The 17,957-nt window shown below is 53.5% G+C and overlaps 1 protein-coding gene across 1 annotated transcript in view; it reads right to left on the bottom strand.

The window, feature by feature from the left end:
• Positions 1-17,957, bottom strand: part of LOC133353050 (myelin transcription factor 1-like) — a 92,558-nt gene that overhangs the window by 24,122 nt on the left and 50,479 nt on the right. Inside the window, 7 exon segments of the mRNA XM_061569144.1 lie at positions 663-794; positions 6,722-6,764; positions 6,766-7,781; positions 8,261-8,622; positions 13,892-13,919; positions 14,248-14,302; positions 16,042-16,184. Coding sequence (XP_061425128.1) covers positions 663-794; positions 6,722-6,764; positions 6,766-7,781; positions 8,261-8,622; positions 13,892-13,919; positions 14,248-14,302; positions 16,042-16,184 — 1,779 coding nt within the window.

Genomic DNA, 17,957 nt, shown 5'->3' with positions numbered 1-17,957 from the left:
GTGGTGGTGGTGGTGCCAGCCCGCTGGCGGCACGGGCAAGAAGCTACAGCTGAGTGTGTCACACAGTGGCAGCCGGCTGATAGGGCCCTGTAGGGTCGGGCCCCACGAGTGAAAAAAAAACATTCACTATTATTACCCCCCCTACCCTTTCTCCCCACCCCTCCCCACCATCCCCCCCACTGATTTCCATGCCATATAGATCAATAAGTTTACCAACCGGCCGCCACTCGCGTCACATGACCACAAACATATGCTGAACAAGCTGCATTACTTGCTAATATCACAGTCACGTGAAATTCTGAATATCTAAGAGACTAATTGCAATTGACATGCATTGTAATTGTGTTAAAATAATGAGATCCAAGTTGATATTTGGTGCACACCCGTTTTCTCCGTGAATCCGTAACACCTTGAGCTACTTGGAAGGGCGGCCCCTGCGCTTTCGCTTGGCTTCCTTTTACCCGAAGAGTGACTCCGCCACCCTTACTAGGGCGGAGCGCACGCCGCAATTCCACATCCGTACGGCGGAGGCTTGCCTCTCCACGGGACAACGGCTCGTGCAATTTCCCCAACGGCGAGGCGAATAATGGATCACGGGGACAGCGCTCGTGCTTGGAGCGCGCCCCGTCGCCCCGCCGGCGCGTGCGCAGTGCGACGCTCACTCTCGGGGGGAACGCGGTCCTTGCGGGGGCAGCCCGACAGGCTGCGGTGGTGCGGGTACAGCCCGGTCACGTGACCCGTGCCGTCACAACCAGGGGTCGGGCACTTGCTCTCCTTCTTCTCCACCCGCGGTTCTGTCATGGTCGGTGGGGGGGAGCGAGGGGGGGTGGGTGGGGGGGGCAAGGGGTGGAAGGGTTAAGGGGGGGAGGGCAGCACGTGCGAGTAGAGCTGCCGCGAAGTAATTATTTGACAATGCGATGTGAATTTTAGATAACACGTCGGAGAGTTAAAGAAGCGGGTAGTCTCAAGCACAGGCGAGCTTTCCAACTCTGTGTCGGCACGTTTGTTGTGCGCAAGCTGTGGTCCGCTAGGCCATGGGAAGCGGTCCGTAGAAGCGATGCAGATGCCATGATATAGAGTCGTCATTTTGAACGACGTATTATTGGAGGAAACCCATGTAAAACGGGGGAAGAAACATACAAACTCCACACAGAAAAGGTGTGCCCAGGTCAGGAATCGAATCCAGGTTCACAGCCTGCCGCACAAGTATGAGTTCACGTACAGGAGCGAGATGGATGGGAGCAGCACTGGACTTTGGAAGTCGGTGATGGCGTGGGGTGGTGAAGAGGCAATGTATGATGATGGCAATGATGATGATGACGATATTGACCCACGCACAACAATCTCAAATGCACCTGGATGCAATGCACTGAGACCAGCGTGGTTTTATTCCTTACGGCAGTGCTCGTCAAGACGTCGTCGGATCGAAATCGGAAAAAAAGGTGATTAGCGTACACGTTCGTCATCGGAATGGGAAAGGGTTCATTGATCTTGGGTGGATAATGGGCTGGAACAATACGGGAATCCAGACACCAGAATACCCCATGTCCTGTGGTATAAGCATGTTACAGTGCTCCGCTTTAAATTCAACAGAAGGGAAACTTCTGCTTGAAGGCTTCCAAAGCAATCAGCTGCTGGTCCTTCTCATAATTACAGAGACACAACCCCACAGTCCCCCCCCCCTTAAAGAATGTTAACCGGCTGAGTAACCCCTCGTACATTCGGGAATGAGGTCAAGACGTGTTGGTTTTTATAATACACAGCAGCCTCAAGCGGTGACCTTCGCAGCACGGGCAGCTGCTACGCAATCACTGGGAGGGGGGAGGAGGGGAGGGGGGGAAGGGGGGCCCTTCGTGGCTCACAGCAAGAAGGACCTGGGTTCGATTCCCGACTCGGGTGCCTTTCTATTATTATTTATGTTATTTTATTTTTTATTTTTTACCTACGTGACTTTACCGAAAAAACCTAAGAGTGTTTCTATGAGAAGTTTGTGTGTTTTCTCTCCCCCTGTTTTCCATGGGTTTCACCGATTTCCTCCCATAGCTGAAAATCAGCGATACAATGTAACCGGTATTGCCTCAAAGCATCCCAATGCTAAGAAAATCACCTGCAAATTACTCAAATGGGATCACACACACACAGCAGCAGTGACAAACTGGACAGGGTTCTACTGAAAGACAGCCTGGAGACTCATTGGAGGCTTTTCTGGGTAAATAAGATGAATAATAATAATGCAACTTTAAAAGATAACACCGAAATATCATGGCAAGACCATCTCCCAATGCCGCTACAGCGGAGAACTGCATGTAAACACATCGTCTCGAGCGCCGTGTTCGTATTATTACTACGCGGCTGACTAATATTGGGAATTTATCATCGCGGGAAGAGTTACGGATTGCTCAGGATGGTTAACAAAACAGGTGCAAACCCCAAATACGGACGGTGAGACAAATGACAGCAGAAACGTTGCTCCGATTGTGTGTGCGGTGGGGAGCGGTGATGTCGCGGTTAGCGCGCTGCGCTACAAACCCGAGGACACAAGTTCGATTCGTGCTCACAGACAACACCAGTGACGATTATCTGAACTGGTCTTGGGTCTCCCCTAAGTCGACTCAGCCTCAAATGAGTACCTGGTGCGGTGTATAAACATCGCCACTGGGGAGACAATAGCGGCCGGGCGTGGTGCTGGCCACCCAGCCCTCATGTGCTGTACCGGCCTTCATAGGTGCTCACTAACAGCACTTGCCCCAACAGTCTGTTAAGGCTATACAGGGGATCTTTGTCTTTTTTGTGCAATCGCTCAGTCGTGCAGAACACATCCTATCCATTACCACCACACTCAAAAACACATCGGGGCAGCACCTCGCAATCATTTATACGACAGTCTCTCAGGGAGATTACGTCATTTTCCAGCGGCTTAGAGAGGCCGACGGGCAAAACGTCGCCCCCAAGTTACGGAACGCGTTTCAAAACTGAATTACTTGGGGCAGAAAGCGCCAACGGAAGACGACGATCGTGGCTGCTCCCCGGGTCACCGCGAGAGGCTTGATCGTTCGAAACGATTTGAGCGCCATTTTTAGAGCGGTGCCCTTTGAAAGCGCGGCGAGAGCGGCGACAACGGCGGCCCCCGGGGGCCGTGGCCCAGCTCGCGACGAGGTGAGCGGGATGCAGGAGCGGCGCTCCGCGCTCATTTGGCGATGGGCCGCCCGCCTCAAGGACGACCGCTCAGCGAGAGCAGGCCGAGGCGCACGGCCGTCGCCCGTCAAGGATTGGTGGAGCTCCCTCGCCGTGGGAGTCGAGCTCAACGTCTCCCGGCTCGCCACGAGGCTATGATGGCAGTGTAGCAAAGCAAGTGGGTTAATGTCCACGTGGTCTCTCTGAACGGGGATCGAGGGTTATCCCCCATCGCGTGCATGTTTTTTTTTCCACGTATAAAAAAAAAACTTCAAGAATGAAGTTGGTCAAACATCTCAGTATGGAAAGTATACTAGAGCTTGGTCATGCATTGTTTCAAGTTCCGTGCGGGAAAGATCGAATCGGACCGGATGACCTCGGGATCACAAGCCCCAGTCATACTGAGTCTCAAGGATCATTTTCAGGAGGCTCCTGCCAGGCTAGTGCAGAAGGCGGCAAACATCGCTGTGTTGTTTCCAAAATGATACATGTGCGAGTCGTTCTCCTAATTTGGCTCTGACCGAAAAAGTCAAAACTCGGGGACAATTGGTGAATCAATGCAGCTAGCCGTGGTAACCTCTCTCCGCCGTGGTAACCTCTCTTCACCATGGTAACCTCTCTTCACCGTGGTAACCTCTCTCCACCATGGTAATCTCTCTTCACCATGGTAACCTCTCTTCACCATGGTAACCACTCTTCACCATGGCAACCTCTCTTCACCATGGTAACCACTCTTCACCATGGCAACCTCTCTTCACCATGGTAAACTCTCTTCACCATGGTAACCTCTCTTCACCGCCACGTTCCTCCCCACTCGCAGCCACAGCCAAGCACCGTAATATTCTCAACAACGCCAATAAACGTGCGGGCCCAGGGTTTCATATCGCCTGCGCGAGGGATTCGCCACGGGGGCCGAATCCATCACGGCGAGACTTGTGTTTACACCGCGCCGAGCGTCATTCGTCACGGCGGCCGCGTGCCGCTCCGGCGTCGGCGGAGAGCGTCTCCGGGAGGGATTGAACGGCGCGGGTTCACGCGGGGGCAGCCAAACGGTGCCCGCGCGTCACTGCTGCCCCGGGGTTGCCACCTATCTTGGTTTTCCCAGGGATCGTTCTCTCGCAAAGACCCATTCTCTTTGGTTTTTCGGTAAAGGCACGTAGGTAAAAATAAAATAAATAAAATCACGACGTTTCGGGCGCAACACAAGCGTCTGTCTTCAGGTGGAGACAAAACACAGCGAAAGAACAATATAGTAGGGTAGTGTATTGTGGAGTGTATAATAGTGTAATGTATAGTAGTCTATGGTAGTGTAGTGTATAGTGTAGTGTAGAGTATAGTAGTGTAGTGTATTGTGGAGTGTATAATAGTGTAATGTATAGTAGTCTATGGTAGTGTAGTGTATAGTGTAGAGTATAGTAATGTAGTGTATTGGTGATTTAATTTAGTTGTTTTCATTTGCATATTATTTTTATTTTCACCTACGTGACTTTACTGAAAAACCAAAGAGTCTGGATCCTTGCAGCCACGAAAACTTAAAATCTCGAATCGGCTTAACTGAGCTTTCTAATTAACCAGCTCAACCTCCGCCGTCCACCCCCTGCATCACAAAGCTTTAGTTTGAACTTCATGACCACTTCCCAGCCCACACCCTGCCCCCACACTCACACTGGCTCCCCCCTTCCCCTATCCCCCCCCACAGCTATATAATCTCTCGTCACAACCATCTCTTAGCCATAATTAAGCGGTTGTTCTTTCGCTGTGTTTTGTCCCCACCTGAAGACGGACGCTTGTGTTGCGCCCGAAACGTCGTGATTTAATTTAGTTGTTTTTATTTTTTATTTATTTTATTTTTATCTACGTGCCTTTACCGAAAAAACCAAAGAGTACACATGCTCTCCCGGGGAATCTTCCCGGGATGTTAAAAGTCAAGATTTTTTCACGTATCGGCGGCGTAACAGTAGTGGCGGTAATAATAACAATACTACACCACTCAAGACGATGCATATGCACGGAGTTCTCCCCTCTTTCCTCTCCTGTGAGATATTCATCCTCCCCTGATGGCTCCCGGTTTATTTTGCAGCGCGGCGGTGGCGACCGTGGCGTCGACCACGTTGTGCGGCGCGTGCTCCGGTGACGTCGCAGCTCACGGCCGCCGACGTGAATTAGCCCCCTGCCCCCCCTCCCTGTCCCTGCCCCCCCTCCCTGCCCCCTATCACCGCCCCCCCTCCCTGCCCCCTATCCCCGCCCTCCGCCCCGGCTCGTTATTAATGAGCGCGTCGCCGCGGTGTGGGGACCCTCGTGCTCGGTGAGGCGGTGATTTACGGCCACAATTCGGAAACACCGCAGATTTCGGTTGTCGCGTGCGAACGACGAACCACGGGGATGAATACGCGTGAATATAAATATACGGTTGTATTTTATTTCACCTTGTTTAACCAGGAGAGCCACCCTGAGTGGGAAGACTCTTTTTCAAGCGACTCCTGAATTCGGATGCTTTGCTAACACCAATTACACCGAATGTTTTGGACCGCTGGCAGGAAACTGGAGAGCCCAGAAGGAAACCCACGTAAAACAGGGGAGGGGGCTGGGGGAACATACAAACTCCACGCAGAAAAGTGTGCCTAGGTCGGAAATGGAACCCAGGTCCACTGCGTCAGCCTGCTGCCCAAGGATCAGGATGAGTGCAAGTACAGGAGTGAGATGGATGGGAGCAGGACTGGACTTGAAAAGTTGGTGACAGCGTGGGGAGGTGGACAGTCGATGGCGATGATGATGATTATGGCAATGATGCTGATATAGACCCATGCCCCAAGATGCACTGCACCGAGACCAGCGTGGTTTTGTACTCGACGTCTGCGATAGTCAAGACAGATCGTCGTGCAGCTCGTCACTGCTGCAACAGAATCACTGATTGGATGGCCAAGAGATTCACTCACTCACACAGAGTGACTCACTCACACAGAGTGACTCACTCAATCCATTCTACTGAAGATGAAAGAAGAGATGTAGTGAGGTGGGAGAAGACAGCGGTAGTCGTGACTTTTATGTTAATTGAAAGTTTATGCCGATTGGGCTCCGAAATCGATCCAACAAAGTGATGAATCCACTTCCCCTTGAAGCTGCCCGCAGCCCTAAGCGTGACGGTCAATCGCCTTACATCAGCGGCCACCCCTGGCTGAACGTGTCTCCATAGAAACGGCGATACCTTTCGAGATGCAGCATGGCCCCGTGTAGGCTGTCACGGTGCCGAGATGTTAACTACCTCGCCTGGTATACAAGCGGATTCGTGGGTTCGATCCCGACCCCGTAATCGCGTGAAATTTTCTCCGGGTCCTCCGGTTTTTCCCCTCCACATTTAGAATCAACATCACACGTTCTCACTATAAATATTTCCACGTCATAAGCCACTTCATTTGTCGCCATGTCGCTTCTGAAAAAGAGTTACATAGCTCAGTGAGCCTTACCTGGTCAAATAAAAATAATTTAGTTAAAGGCAGTGACTGCGACCTGGAAAAGAGTGAGTCTCCACCGGCTGGGTCCGCCGTACCTTTACCTTTGGGGCACGACTGCTTCTTGCCGTCGACCTCAGGGGCCCTTGCCTCCCCGGTCGGCGATGACGACGGTCGCGGCCGCGGCGGCCGCGGCGGCACGAGCGGCCTCCTTGGCCTGCTTCTCCTCGAGCACGCGCGCCCGCTCCGCGTCCAACGCGATGGCCTTCTCCAGGAGGCTCAGGTTGCCCCTCACCATGTCGAAGGCCTCCGAGCGGTCCGAGCCGTCCGACTTGACCGACGCGCCGTCCTCGTAGTCCTCGTGGCCCGGGCCGGCGGGCTCCGTGCAGCGGCGTGCGTACGCGGCCCTCGCCTCCTCCTCCTCCTCTTCCTCCTCCTCTTCCTCCTCCTCCTCTTCCTCCTCCTCCTCCTCCTCTTCCTCGTCGTCGTCGTCTTCGTCGTCCTCGTCCTCGTCGTCGTGCCCGCGTCCCGTCAGGTGCTGCCCGGGCTTCACCTCGCACACGAGGCCGCCCTCGGGCTTCGGCGCCGCCGGCGCGTCGGCGTGCCGCCGGGGCGACGCGCCCCCTCCGGCCGGCGTCAGCGGCGAGCGGCGGGGGCCCCGGCCGTCGAGGAGGTCGCTCGGTGGCTGCGCGACGCCGAAACGCGCCGCCGCCGCGGCGCCGCCGCCGCCGCGGCACTCGAAACGGCCGCCGCGGTTCTTGAGCGGGTCGGCGAACGCGCGAGCGCTTTTGGCGTCGCCGTCCGACGAGCGGCCGGAACGCTGTAGCGCGGTTGCCTCGGCGGCGGCCGGAGCGGCGGCGGCGGCGGAGTCCGGACAGCAGAGGGCCGGGCGGTCGTCGGCGGCGCCGGCGCGGTCCGGCGCGGCGACGGCGCCGTTGGGACCGAAGGCGGCCTGGTCGGCGCCGCCCTCGCGCGCCGCGAGCCGCGAGCTCCCGTCGCGCGGCGCCATCCCGCCGGGCGGGGGAGGGGCGCACGCCATGCTCCCGGCCGCGATGTTGCCCAGGTTGAGGAGGGAGTTGGCCACGATCTCGTCGTAGTCCTCCACGGCCTTGCCCTCCGAATCGGTCCACGCGCCGCCGCAGGCGTTCGCCTCGCCCACTGCCCAAAACGGAAACGAGGAGCGCGGCCGTTGGCGGGGGCGGCTCGGCACCGTGCGCTCGGAAAACTCCCACAGCCGCGGAATAACGCCCGACGCTGCCCTCGCATTCGTGAAGTTTGCAGTTCGTAGTAACAGAGCACAGGTCAGAATCAAGGTTAAGTTCACGTCCGGGTTCGGGGTCAATTCAGCTCACACTCCCTTGAGGGTCAATGAATGCAAAAGCACCGATTGTGCTCGAGAACCAGCAACACCAGCAGCAGCAGGAGCTGCCGGTGCTGCTTTATCATCGAGGGCGGAGGTCAACTGCTCATTACAGTTCCTAAAGCTTTTAGAACGGGGAGCAAAACGTCAGATATCACATCAAAGCACCGTACAGCAACCGCGGAAACCTACGCAGTGAAACTGGAACCGTTCTACTGGAAGTCGCCGCGTCAAGGCGCCGGCGACGGCGGTGCCGTGCGTCGCGAGCAAAGGGTACCTGGAGCGTCGCGGGCGACGGCGGCGGCGGCAGCAGAGGAGGAGGAGGAAGAGGTGGAGCAGCAGGAGGAGGAGGAGCGCAGGTCGTCCCGTGAGCACCCCCTCTCGGGCAGCAGCGCCGCGTGCCCCGGCTCCGCGAGATCCCTTCTCGCCCACGAGTCCACCCGGTGCGGTCGGCCTCCCTCTTTGACCTGGGCCGTCGTTTCGCCCACCTCGTTGGCATTTCCCTCTTGATGCTGCTGTTGCGACATGGGTCTCGTGTCACCCTGGGGTGAGCCCTCCGAGGACAACCTCTTCACGGGCGGCTCGTCCTCGTCCGTCTCTTCCCCCTTCCTCCGCTTGGCCAAGGGGCAGCCATACGCACTGCGGGCAGGAAGCATCGGTTTAAACACAAGTCTTCTTAGATAAACGCCTAGGTTTTCACGGACTATGTTACGACTCACCATTGATTTTTTGATCAGGCCACGTAAGATCTTCCACCACCCAAGATTCAGGAACTCAAAATCTGAATTCCTTGATCTTATTCTGACTTCCTGAATCTTGTCCAGAATATGCTTGGTGGAGTTTCAAGCAAAACTTCGCTCGTCTTAACGCTATGTTTGGCTGTGAAAATTGTCGTTCGCCTTACCGTTAAAGTGAACCGTGACAATAATTTGTGTGTTAAAACGCGTGCACGTTACATGTGGCTGTTTTATTAGCGTGGCTATGTCAGACGGTGCAGGGTCTTACGAGACACATATTTGGCCAGATCATTGTGGCTGAACTCAAAAATCAATCACGAGTCTATTTATTCTTCTACAACGGCAGCAAAAAAAAAATCGAAGTTGAGAAGCACAGAGCAATACCGCAGTGGCCCGAAGGCACTGCACTGCAAAATCGCCGTTCCCAACCACAACATCAAAATATTCTCCACCGCTGTTTCACTCTTATCTGTTTTTAATGGTCAGTGAACATCGTCATCATCAGCAGCAGCCGCCATGGTCAATTCACTGCCAGGTGAAGGCCTGCCCAAAGCCGTCACCACCTCTCACGATCCTGCGAATGTAAACACCAACAGGCGCCCGAACTAATTTCATCGTTCCATCTCCTTCGGCGGACGTCCACTTAGGACACGTTCCGTTCCTTGCATGCAACTCCCGTAATTGTCTCGACCATTTCATCGCTTTGTTTTCGTTGTCATTTCGTGTTGGGAGAAATAAAAAAAACACACACAAACGTTTGGCTGCGCAGGGCTTCCTTGAACCGACAAAGATTTTGGTGAGACAACATAAAATTGGATTCGTTCGATAAAACAAAGATCGTATCTCGCGCACTTGCAGTACGTATTGTATACGCCTAGAGATAATACGAAAAAAGTAGTAAAACGCTGCCGTTTGAAATGCGGCAGTGCCAAGAGAAAGAAAGAGCTCAATTGAGCAGATAAAATAAAGTTTGCACATTCGTTTTCTGCTTGGAAGGAAAAAAGGCTCTCATCCTCATATTACCTGAACATTATCTCCAAATGAGAACTGCATTGCCCTAGGATCCTATTAGCTTGAAACAAATTCTGCGGAATAATCTGCGAGCCCCTGCTGTTTTGATGTTCCACTGAAATTTTCTTTTTTAGTGTTATGAACAGACACCCTCTCCAGCGTCGTTAGTGACTGCCGCCGCTGCCGCTGCTGCTGCTGCTCCCGCGTAATGCTGCCACCAACACACGTACAGCTGTGCCGACAGGAAACGCAATCGTTTTTATTATGATGACTATGATGTGGGTTTTGTTAATCGCTAAGGCTGATTATCGCTCTCGCCGCCATCTTTTTCCTGCTCCTCCTCAAAAAAATGCATTCTATCTCACGTGCATTATCTCTCTTGGCGGAGACAAAACATTGTTTTATTTAGAGTTACACAATGTGGTTTAAATGTCAGCCACTAAATCCCAGAGGATGTGAACTTCTATTATTCGACGATAAAGGGCTTATTCCGCGATATGCCAACGTTCGTGCCAAAGCGTCACGAACATTCTTTTTTACTTCTGCCCAATAATGTACTTTTTTTGCGTGGTATCTCTGAGTGTTCCGCACAGCAATTGACATTTACGCCAGAGTCCTAGGGACACCATGTTCAAATGTCAATTTTGATGCAGGTTCTTGCCGTGTTCTTTTTTTCCTCTCCAGGTCAAGGACAACAACGCGCTCACGACCCAGGTGACGTGATGCGCCACGTCCATTCCCTTTGATATGAGCACTTGATCCATCCGACACGAGCCACCGCTTACGATTTACATTTCGTCGACACGTCACAGGTCGTCCATCGTGCTCGGTCACAGAGCCCATCGATAAAACATCACCCGGTTGGCCGATCTTTTCCCTCGGCAAACTCAAGACGGGCGGGGAAGAAGGTGGGTTGGTGGGGGCGGAGTGGCTGACATGTGGGCGGGCTGGGAGGCCCCTCAAATTAGCCGGGGGGTGGAGGTCTCACGCGGTCCACGAGCAGCACGTCCTGTTGGCACTGGGCCCGTGGCTCCCAGACGTGAGGGCGGTGTAAATGGGGTTGGGAAGGAATGGGTTCCACATTCTTTTGAAGTCTGCCTCCCGTCTATTGAGGGAGGCTGTAGCTGATACGCACCTCCGATTTCCCGCGCCTTCGATTAGCGCGATTGGTGCAAAATAAGTTCAAGATACGTACAAGCATGCATACGTTACAGGGCCGTTGTTCCTTTGCAATAAGAATGAGGGTTTGTGGGACTTCCACGTGCTCAGCATAATAAGGATTTCCATGTTATGTTTCTGTTGTCTCCTTGAGCACCGTGGAACGGTTTCCACCGCTTGCCGGCTACATCACCGAAGGGCTTTCCAAGTAGGGTGGTGGGGGGACATTCACCTCCCCCCACTTGTCGCGGGGCAGAGGAGTTCTGCTGTGACTATCGCCGACGCAACTGCCGAGTTGCAGCACCATAGTGTGCGCCCACTCTTACCTGGCGACGGCTGCGCTGAGTCTTTACGTGTGCATTTAAAAGTACCGTCGTTAGCACGATCGGCATTTACATCGCCCGGTTGAAGGGAGGACTCAAAAAGAGCACGATATGCTGTGGGTGTCTCTTAGCCACATCCAAACATGTTGGGCGCTATCTCTTAGCCACGTCTCAGTTTGTTGGGCGGTCGGTTTGACTCCACCTCAACTCAGAGCCACTGCTTTGCAAGTAACTTGCTGCCATTGCCAGCGCAGCAGGTGATGTAGGAGGCGGTGTTGTTATTGGGTCAACGTTCGTGCCATGGCTTCGTGACCATGGCGGCCCCTTGCAGCGGAGCCAGGTCCGGGTGTCGGGAGTTCCGCGGGGAACGGGCGTCAGCGGTGTGCGCACGAGCGTCTTTAGAAAGAGCAAACAACGCGGTCGACCTTCGCAGAATCAAATCCAAATTAAATGTCACGCGCCGCTCGGCCAAAATCCGCAAAATATTGTTTCTCGCCTAATCAAATAAAAAAATAAAAACGTCCAGCCCTTTGTCAATCCACCGCTGAGCGGAGGGCTCTCTGCAGACGGCATCTGTCATGGGGGTTGTTTGATCATACTTCACCCGGCTCGTGAATGAAACGGCTGGCGGGTACCAGGATGGCTTCAGATATCCCTCGCCACTCATGTCAGCCGTGGTCGGTGGGCTCATAACACAGCGTGTTATCCAATGTACCAAGTCACCACGACCACAACACGCGGGTTTTCGTGGCCATTCAAAATGCCAGGATGATCTCTCATTCGCAGTAGTACGACTCTGCGGCCATCTGGAACGCTCTTCCCTCCGATATCAGGAAGCCACTGGAGCTATGCACTTTGAAATCTAGTTTGAAAACTCATCTCTTTAGAACTTATTTTTGTGTTTTGTTTGTTGTCCTTCCCCGGGTTGGCTATATACGGCGCGAGAGAAGTTCAACATGCATACAACCGTCTCTGTTTTTACTCCAGAGTTGAGGTCCCTCCACCTTGCTCAACGTCTCTCCTCTCATCCTCCACGAGCACAGAAGCTCACTCCCTGGGCACCATCACCGGAAGGCGTGCTCGGCTCACTCAGGCCACGCTCATACTGGCCTTCAGGTAACTTAGTGCCGCTTCATCATCATCACCCCGATCATGATGATGATCACCGTGGTGATGATGATCGTCATCATCATAAGCAAGGCAACTCATGTGGGAACATGCGATGGGTCCAAATCAGTAATGACGACCGCCCACGGATGGTCATTCGGCCGCCAAAACACACGGCCCACGGCAAACACCTCCGCCTGCAGGATTAACTCGAGGTCTGCGCTGCCCCTTTTCTGCCGACGGCACGACGGACAGTTCTGAAAAGGACCCCGCTCACAAAATTTCGAGCGGCCGAGCACGTGAGCTGCCGTGGCGGGGAAGCCGCGAGCACAGATCGCACAAAGGGAGGCATTTAGCGTCATAAATTAAAGATCTCAGAAGAGGATAAGCATTACTTATTTAACACAGGTTGTGCCACGTAAGCTTTTAGGTTTGACAAACGGGAAATCTTAGGGTCCATTTGTTGCCGCGCCACTTAGCGGAGATAATCAACCACGGGGATTAGGCCCAGGTGCGCCCGGTCACGGTGGCCTTATCCAGGTCACACGTAGTCAACGCCAGGGCCATTTTGAAATTATTCCGGGCAACCATTTTATTTTCATGCAGACACATCACCAACGACTTAACATTTCTAACATTGAATGGGGCTGCCCTGGAATTGCGAGCTCACTTCACTGCGTGCAGAAGGGCCTTCCACACCTGGGGGGTATCCAGAGTAGCCCTTCTCGAGAGCGTTTCGGCCGACTCTTTCTCACTAGCCAGACGTCTCAGAAGAACCAGTTTTTTTCAGATAAGCCCCTCCCCCCTTAACTTGCATTTAAGGGTTGGTCTTTTGGAATTTTCCTCACTTGATGCAGTAATTTTAGCTGTGACGGTCCCCACCTGATGACGGAGACTTGTGTTGCCTCCGAAACGTCGTGATTTATTATTTTATTTCCATTATTACTTTTTTTTACTTTTAATTATATTTTTTACCTACGTGACTTTACCGAAAAAACCTAAGAGTATGAATCCTTGCAGTCACGAAAGCTTCAAATCTAGAATTCATTTTTATTGGTTTGTAGCTCAGAGGTGGCAACCCTACTGATGCCCCTTCTGCCCCGTGCCTCTCACCCACCTCTCCCACGAGCCAGGCCCACGAACGCAAAGAGCCCTCCCCTCCCCTCCCCAGCCCCCCCCCCGCCCATCCACCCCGGAAAATAACGACCACCGCAAGAGCACCGCCTTGCCGTGACCCCTCGGCAAAGGAGCCGAGCCAGAAGGGAGAAATGTTCCCTCTGTGGCTCGTCTCGCCGTGCCGAACGCGTGTCTTGGAGGCATCGTTAGAGAAGTGTATTTCTGTCTCATGCGTACGTTGTATAATTTTCCGCCTCCCCTTCATCGTTAAAGGTTTGTGCTCCGTTGACAGCCTTTGAATTACGATAGCCAGGCAAGCCGGGAAAAGGATCCATAAAATAAATATATAGACGTGTGTTAAAAGTTGCACTGAAAATGCGCTTTTGTGCACAAATGCTCAATTATCTCCAACTGTGAGTGAAGTCCTTTGAAAGGGGAAGTTGGGAGCCTGCTCACCTGAATACATCTTGAACCATGGAATCCACTACGGAATGGGAGGGATTAAAGAAATGAGACGAATTAGCCAAGCGACACAGGAGGATTAAGCAAAACCCAACATCACGCAAACAGCAATCAGAGCTTGCGAGAACGACACTCCGCCGTACGAACGTCACGCGGCCGCTCGCTTCAACGATTTAAACGCGTTTGGAAAAGACGAGTGTCATCAATGGCTTTACATTTTAACGAAGTGAAAAATAAAACATGCCGACCGCACGCCCTCCCCCCCCCCGCCCCCCCCGCCCCCCCCCCCCGCCCCACCGCCTCCGTAATTTATAACGGGCGCCAGCGCGCAGTGGGCGCCACGGACTCACGTTTCATCCCTTTCGAGCAAGTGTGCAGCCTGTTCTCGTCCGCTTCCAAATCCATCTGCAAGCGCGCCAGACACGAGAGCACAAGAACAGCGGCGGCGTTTCAAACAAAACCACAACCGGCGCTCGCCCTGGATCCCCTTTGCATTCGTGTGCGTACGTCGCGCGTAGCCAAGCGTGATTCATTCGGAGGCGCGGGGGAAGGACAGCGACAAACTAAACGCAGAGAGAGGTTCTCAAAGAAACGTTCTCACGCTATTGCTGGTGGGGGGGCCCTGACTAGAGGAAGCTTTCGAGGTGGTGGAGAGGGCATTTGGCCGACTCTTCCACGCTGGTCTTGGAAGAGGTGAGAGTTCCCAGCCCAGGTGAATGTGCCAATCGAGGTGCGTGCATGTTCCCCGCTTGATCGGACAGAGGAGGGGATTTAAGAAATGTAAATTCGGTGTTTCAAGGGTGCCGCACCAGGAGATCAAGCTGCGATATCTGGAGTGCAAGTCCGGTGAATACCACCCATCATATCATGACGATATCCCTCTCAATGGAATGAGATTTATCTATATACTGCCTTTTGTCAGTCGACTGCAGGATGGGTCGTGGGCGTTATTTGGCCATACTTTACCACTCTGGTCAGTGCGGGTTGATGAAGGTGGGAAGCATGAATGCCATATAAATGAACCCTCTCATTATCATGCTCACTCTCCTCCTCATCACCGCATTGTTGTTCAAGAGCCTTGCTGCTACAGCAAGGCTCCGCTAAAGTAGTTCTCAACTTTTTCCTGTACGGCGGGCCCCCTCCAATCAAGACCATTGCCCTCCGTACCCCCCACAGCCCAAGGGGACTAAGGCCACAATACAGAGACAGAGAGAAAGAGACCACGTGCCCACACCCTGATTGAACATGATGTTAGTAAGCCGTGTGTTTATAAAGCATGTGTTTCATGTCACGCATTCGTGTGTGTTTTTTGTTGCCGTTAGCGCGGTGCTGACTTCCTGCGTGGACATTTATCCTGCACGGTATCCATGCCGCAGCCCGTGCCCACCCCTCAAGGTCTTGCGCACTCCACCCAGCCCCACCCACCCAATGGGCTGAGAACCCCGGCTCCGCCGTTCGATGGCAGCAGAGAGAAAACCCGTAGTGACTAAAAATAACTCTGTGGCCAATCAGATAGAAACTCTAACTGTACCCCTAATCCAACACCAATATTCCCCATATCAATACCAGGTCACCGCATCAACACACCTACTGCCGCATCCAATCGTCATCGTCATCATCATTAGGGTCGCCACATTTGCATGTAACAAAATACGGAAACAAACGACACGCGCAATAAATGTGTTATGCTTTACGTATCCTGACAAGTTGGTGTTTGGGGCAAATATGTTAATTCACGCAAAGCTATTAAAAGACTTCAAATAAGTCAAAGTAGCGCCGAAAAGACCCATCTGAACTGTGTTCTTTACGCGTGACAATCTGGGTTGAAACGTGGTTGATAATGGGGGTGAGCGTTTGCCCTTGTCGCAGAGGCTCGCGGTTCAGGCCAAGGGAGGGGTGCCAGCGAGCGAGTGAGTGAGCGAGCGAGCGACGGTGGCGGCACCACGCACCCTGTGCTGGTTCAGGCCAAGGGAGGGGTGCCAGCCAGCCAGCGAGTGAACGAGTGAGTGAGTGAGCGAGCGAGCGAGCGACGGTGGCGGCACCACGCACCCTGTGCTGGTTCAGGCCAAGGGAGGGGTGCCAGCCAGCGACCGAGTGAGTGAGTGAGCGAGCGAGCGAGCGACGGTGGCGGCACCACCACGCACCCTGTGCTGGGCAGGGAGTGGAGGCCGAGCGGCGGGGAGGGACGGGCCGGCGCTGGCCTCCAGGCGGCAGGCGGCGGGGACTCTCTCCCGGCAGCTGCGCGCCCAGGGGCCCGGCCTCAGCAGCTCGCCGGCGAAGGCATTCTCTGCACCGCGGCAAACACAATGCGCGCACGCACACACACACGGACACACAAGCAGACAAATAAACACCCCGCTCCATATGGAGCCGTCCACTGTAGAGGTTGTATTTATCTCCTCCCGCCGGAGTGTAACGGTCAGCACACTGGAACCATTAAAGTAAACCATTGTTTTGTTTACCAGGCAAGGCCCACTTAAGCTACGTCGCTCTTTCTTTCCAAAGCGACCTGGCCACAAATGATTTCTCAACGAAGTGGCTTATCGCGTGGAAATTTATAGCAGCCAAATACTCCAAACGCGACGTTGATTCTCAATGTGGAGGAAAAAACTGGAGGACCTGGAGGAAAATCCACGCGACCACGGGGAGAGAGAGAACACGCAAACTCTAAATATACAGCAGCAGGCGTCAGGGTCTGGATCGAACCCACGACCTCCTGTAAACCAGGCGAGGTAGTTAACATATCACCACCGCGTCAACACCCTGAATGTAGCCCCGTGTCGGTCAGATGGTGGAAGCTATGCGAAGGTGAGACGTGCAGCTACAGGCTGCTGCGTGGCACCCCTGATTCGGCTTGATCAATCCACCGCGAGATGAAGGCCTGGCTCTATCCACATAACCACTGCTCTACACAGAACATGCAGACAAGTGACTCGATAGACTGTGAGGGATGATGACGATGATGATGCCACTGAGGCGGTATCATGGTTGTCACATCAAAACCTGCATCCCAGAGGTCTTCGGTTCAATGTCCCACACCATCACACCATGGCAGTTGAAACAATGGGGGGCGAGTTTCTTAAATCCCCCCACCTCCCTCGCCAAGCCGCCACTTGTGTCCACCCGAAAGTGTAAATCGGTGCACCGCAGATTGACGGTGCCCGTGCAGTGGGGTTAAGCGTGGATACTCCCACCGCTTTCAAGACGTCTTTTCTTTTGTTCCTGTCGAGGTTGCTGAGCACGGGCCCAAAGCCACAAGTGGCCAGCAACAATCAAGACTCTTGAAGTTGTAAAACATAATCCTTCATACGTCTTTTGATCTCAGAAAGGTAATCATAACATGACCGGCATGGAATAGTAGGCCAAATGCCCTCTACAGGGGATCTACAGAGCTCCATCTATGGGAAACCCTTCTGTCAGCATTGACACCGACAGGGCTGCCCCCTTTAACTATTAACTTTCACTGCACCAGGCTCAGACTAATCACCGAGTAAGCAAATGCCAGAGTTTGAATGTCATATCGTCGGCCAAACTTACATCTCAACATCAATCAGTCGGCAATTGATTAAAGTGCAAGGTGGTACGTTCCGGTCTCCAGGACTGGAATGTACCCAGCCTCCCAGTCCAAACTTGGCCGGCAGCACGCGGAGCCAACTTTGTCTTTTTATTGCCACAATTCACCAGGTATTCGTTTGAGGTTGAGTCAACCTTGGGGAGGACAAAGCGAGGCTACATTCAGATGCCACTTGCCAATGATATTGTACTTGGCCAAGATTGAAACTTGAGTCCATTTGGATCGTAAGATGTCTAGGCAGTGTAGAAGAGTAGGCCAAATACTCCAAATACCCCTCTAGCGGAGACCATTCCACCAACAGCGTGGCCAAAAGCAAGCGCGCCCGCATCTGCCCGCACGCTGCACTTCCAGTCACTCGCACGCGCGCCGGAACCCTTGGGTAGAGATCTGCCGCACACCAACTCATTACATCCTCGCACATACCTCGGTGCCCAAGCCAAACAGAGCAAGCGTTTAATGGTTGTACTTTAGGAGTACACACGCACT

This window comes from Lethenteron reissneri, chromosome 42 (genome assembly GCF_015708825.2).
Source record: "Lethenteron reissneri isolate LAM-NWPU_2019-01 chromosome 42, ASM1570882v1, whole genome shotgun sequence".
In the NCBI taxonomy this organism is placed as follows: Eukaryota; Metazoa; Chordata; class Hyperoartia; order Petromyzontiformes; family Petromyzontidae; genus Lethenteron; species Lethenteron reissneri.
Note: the sequence above shows the minus strand (reverse complement) of the source record. Positions and strands in the feature narration are given on the sequence as shown.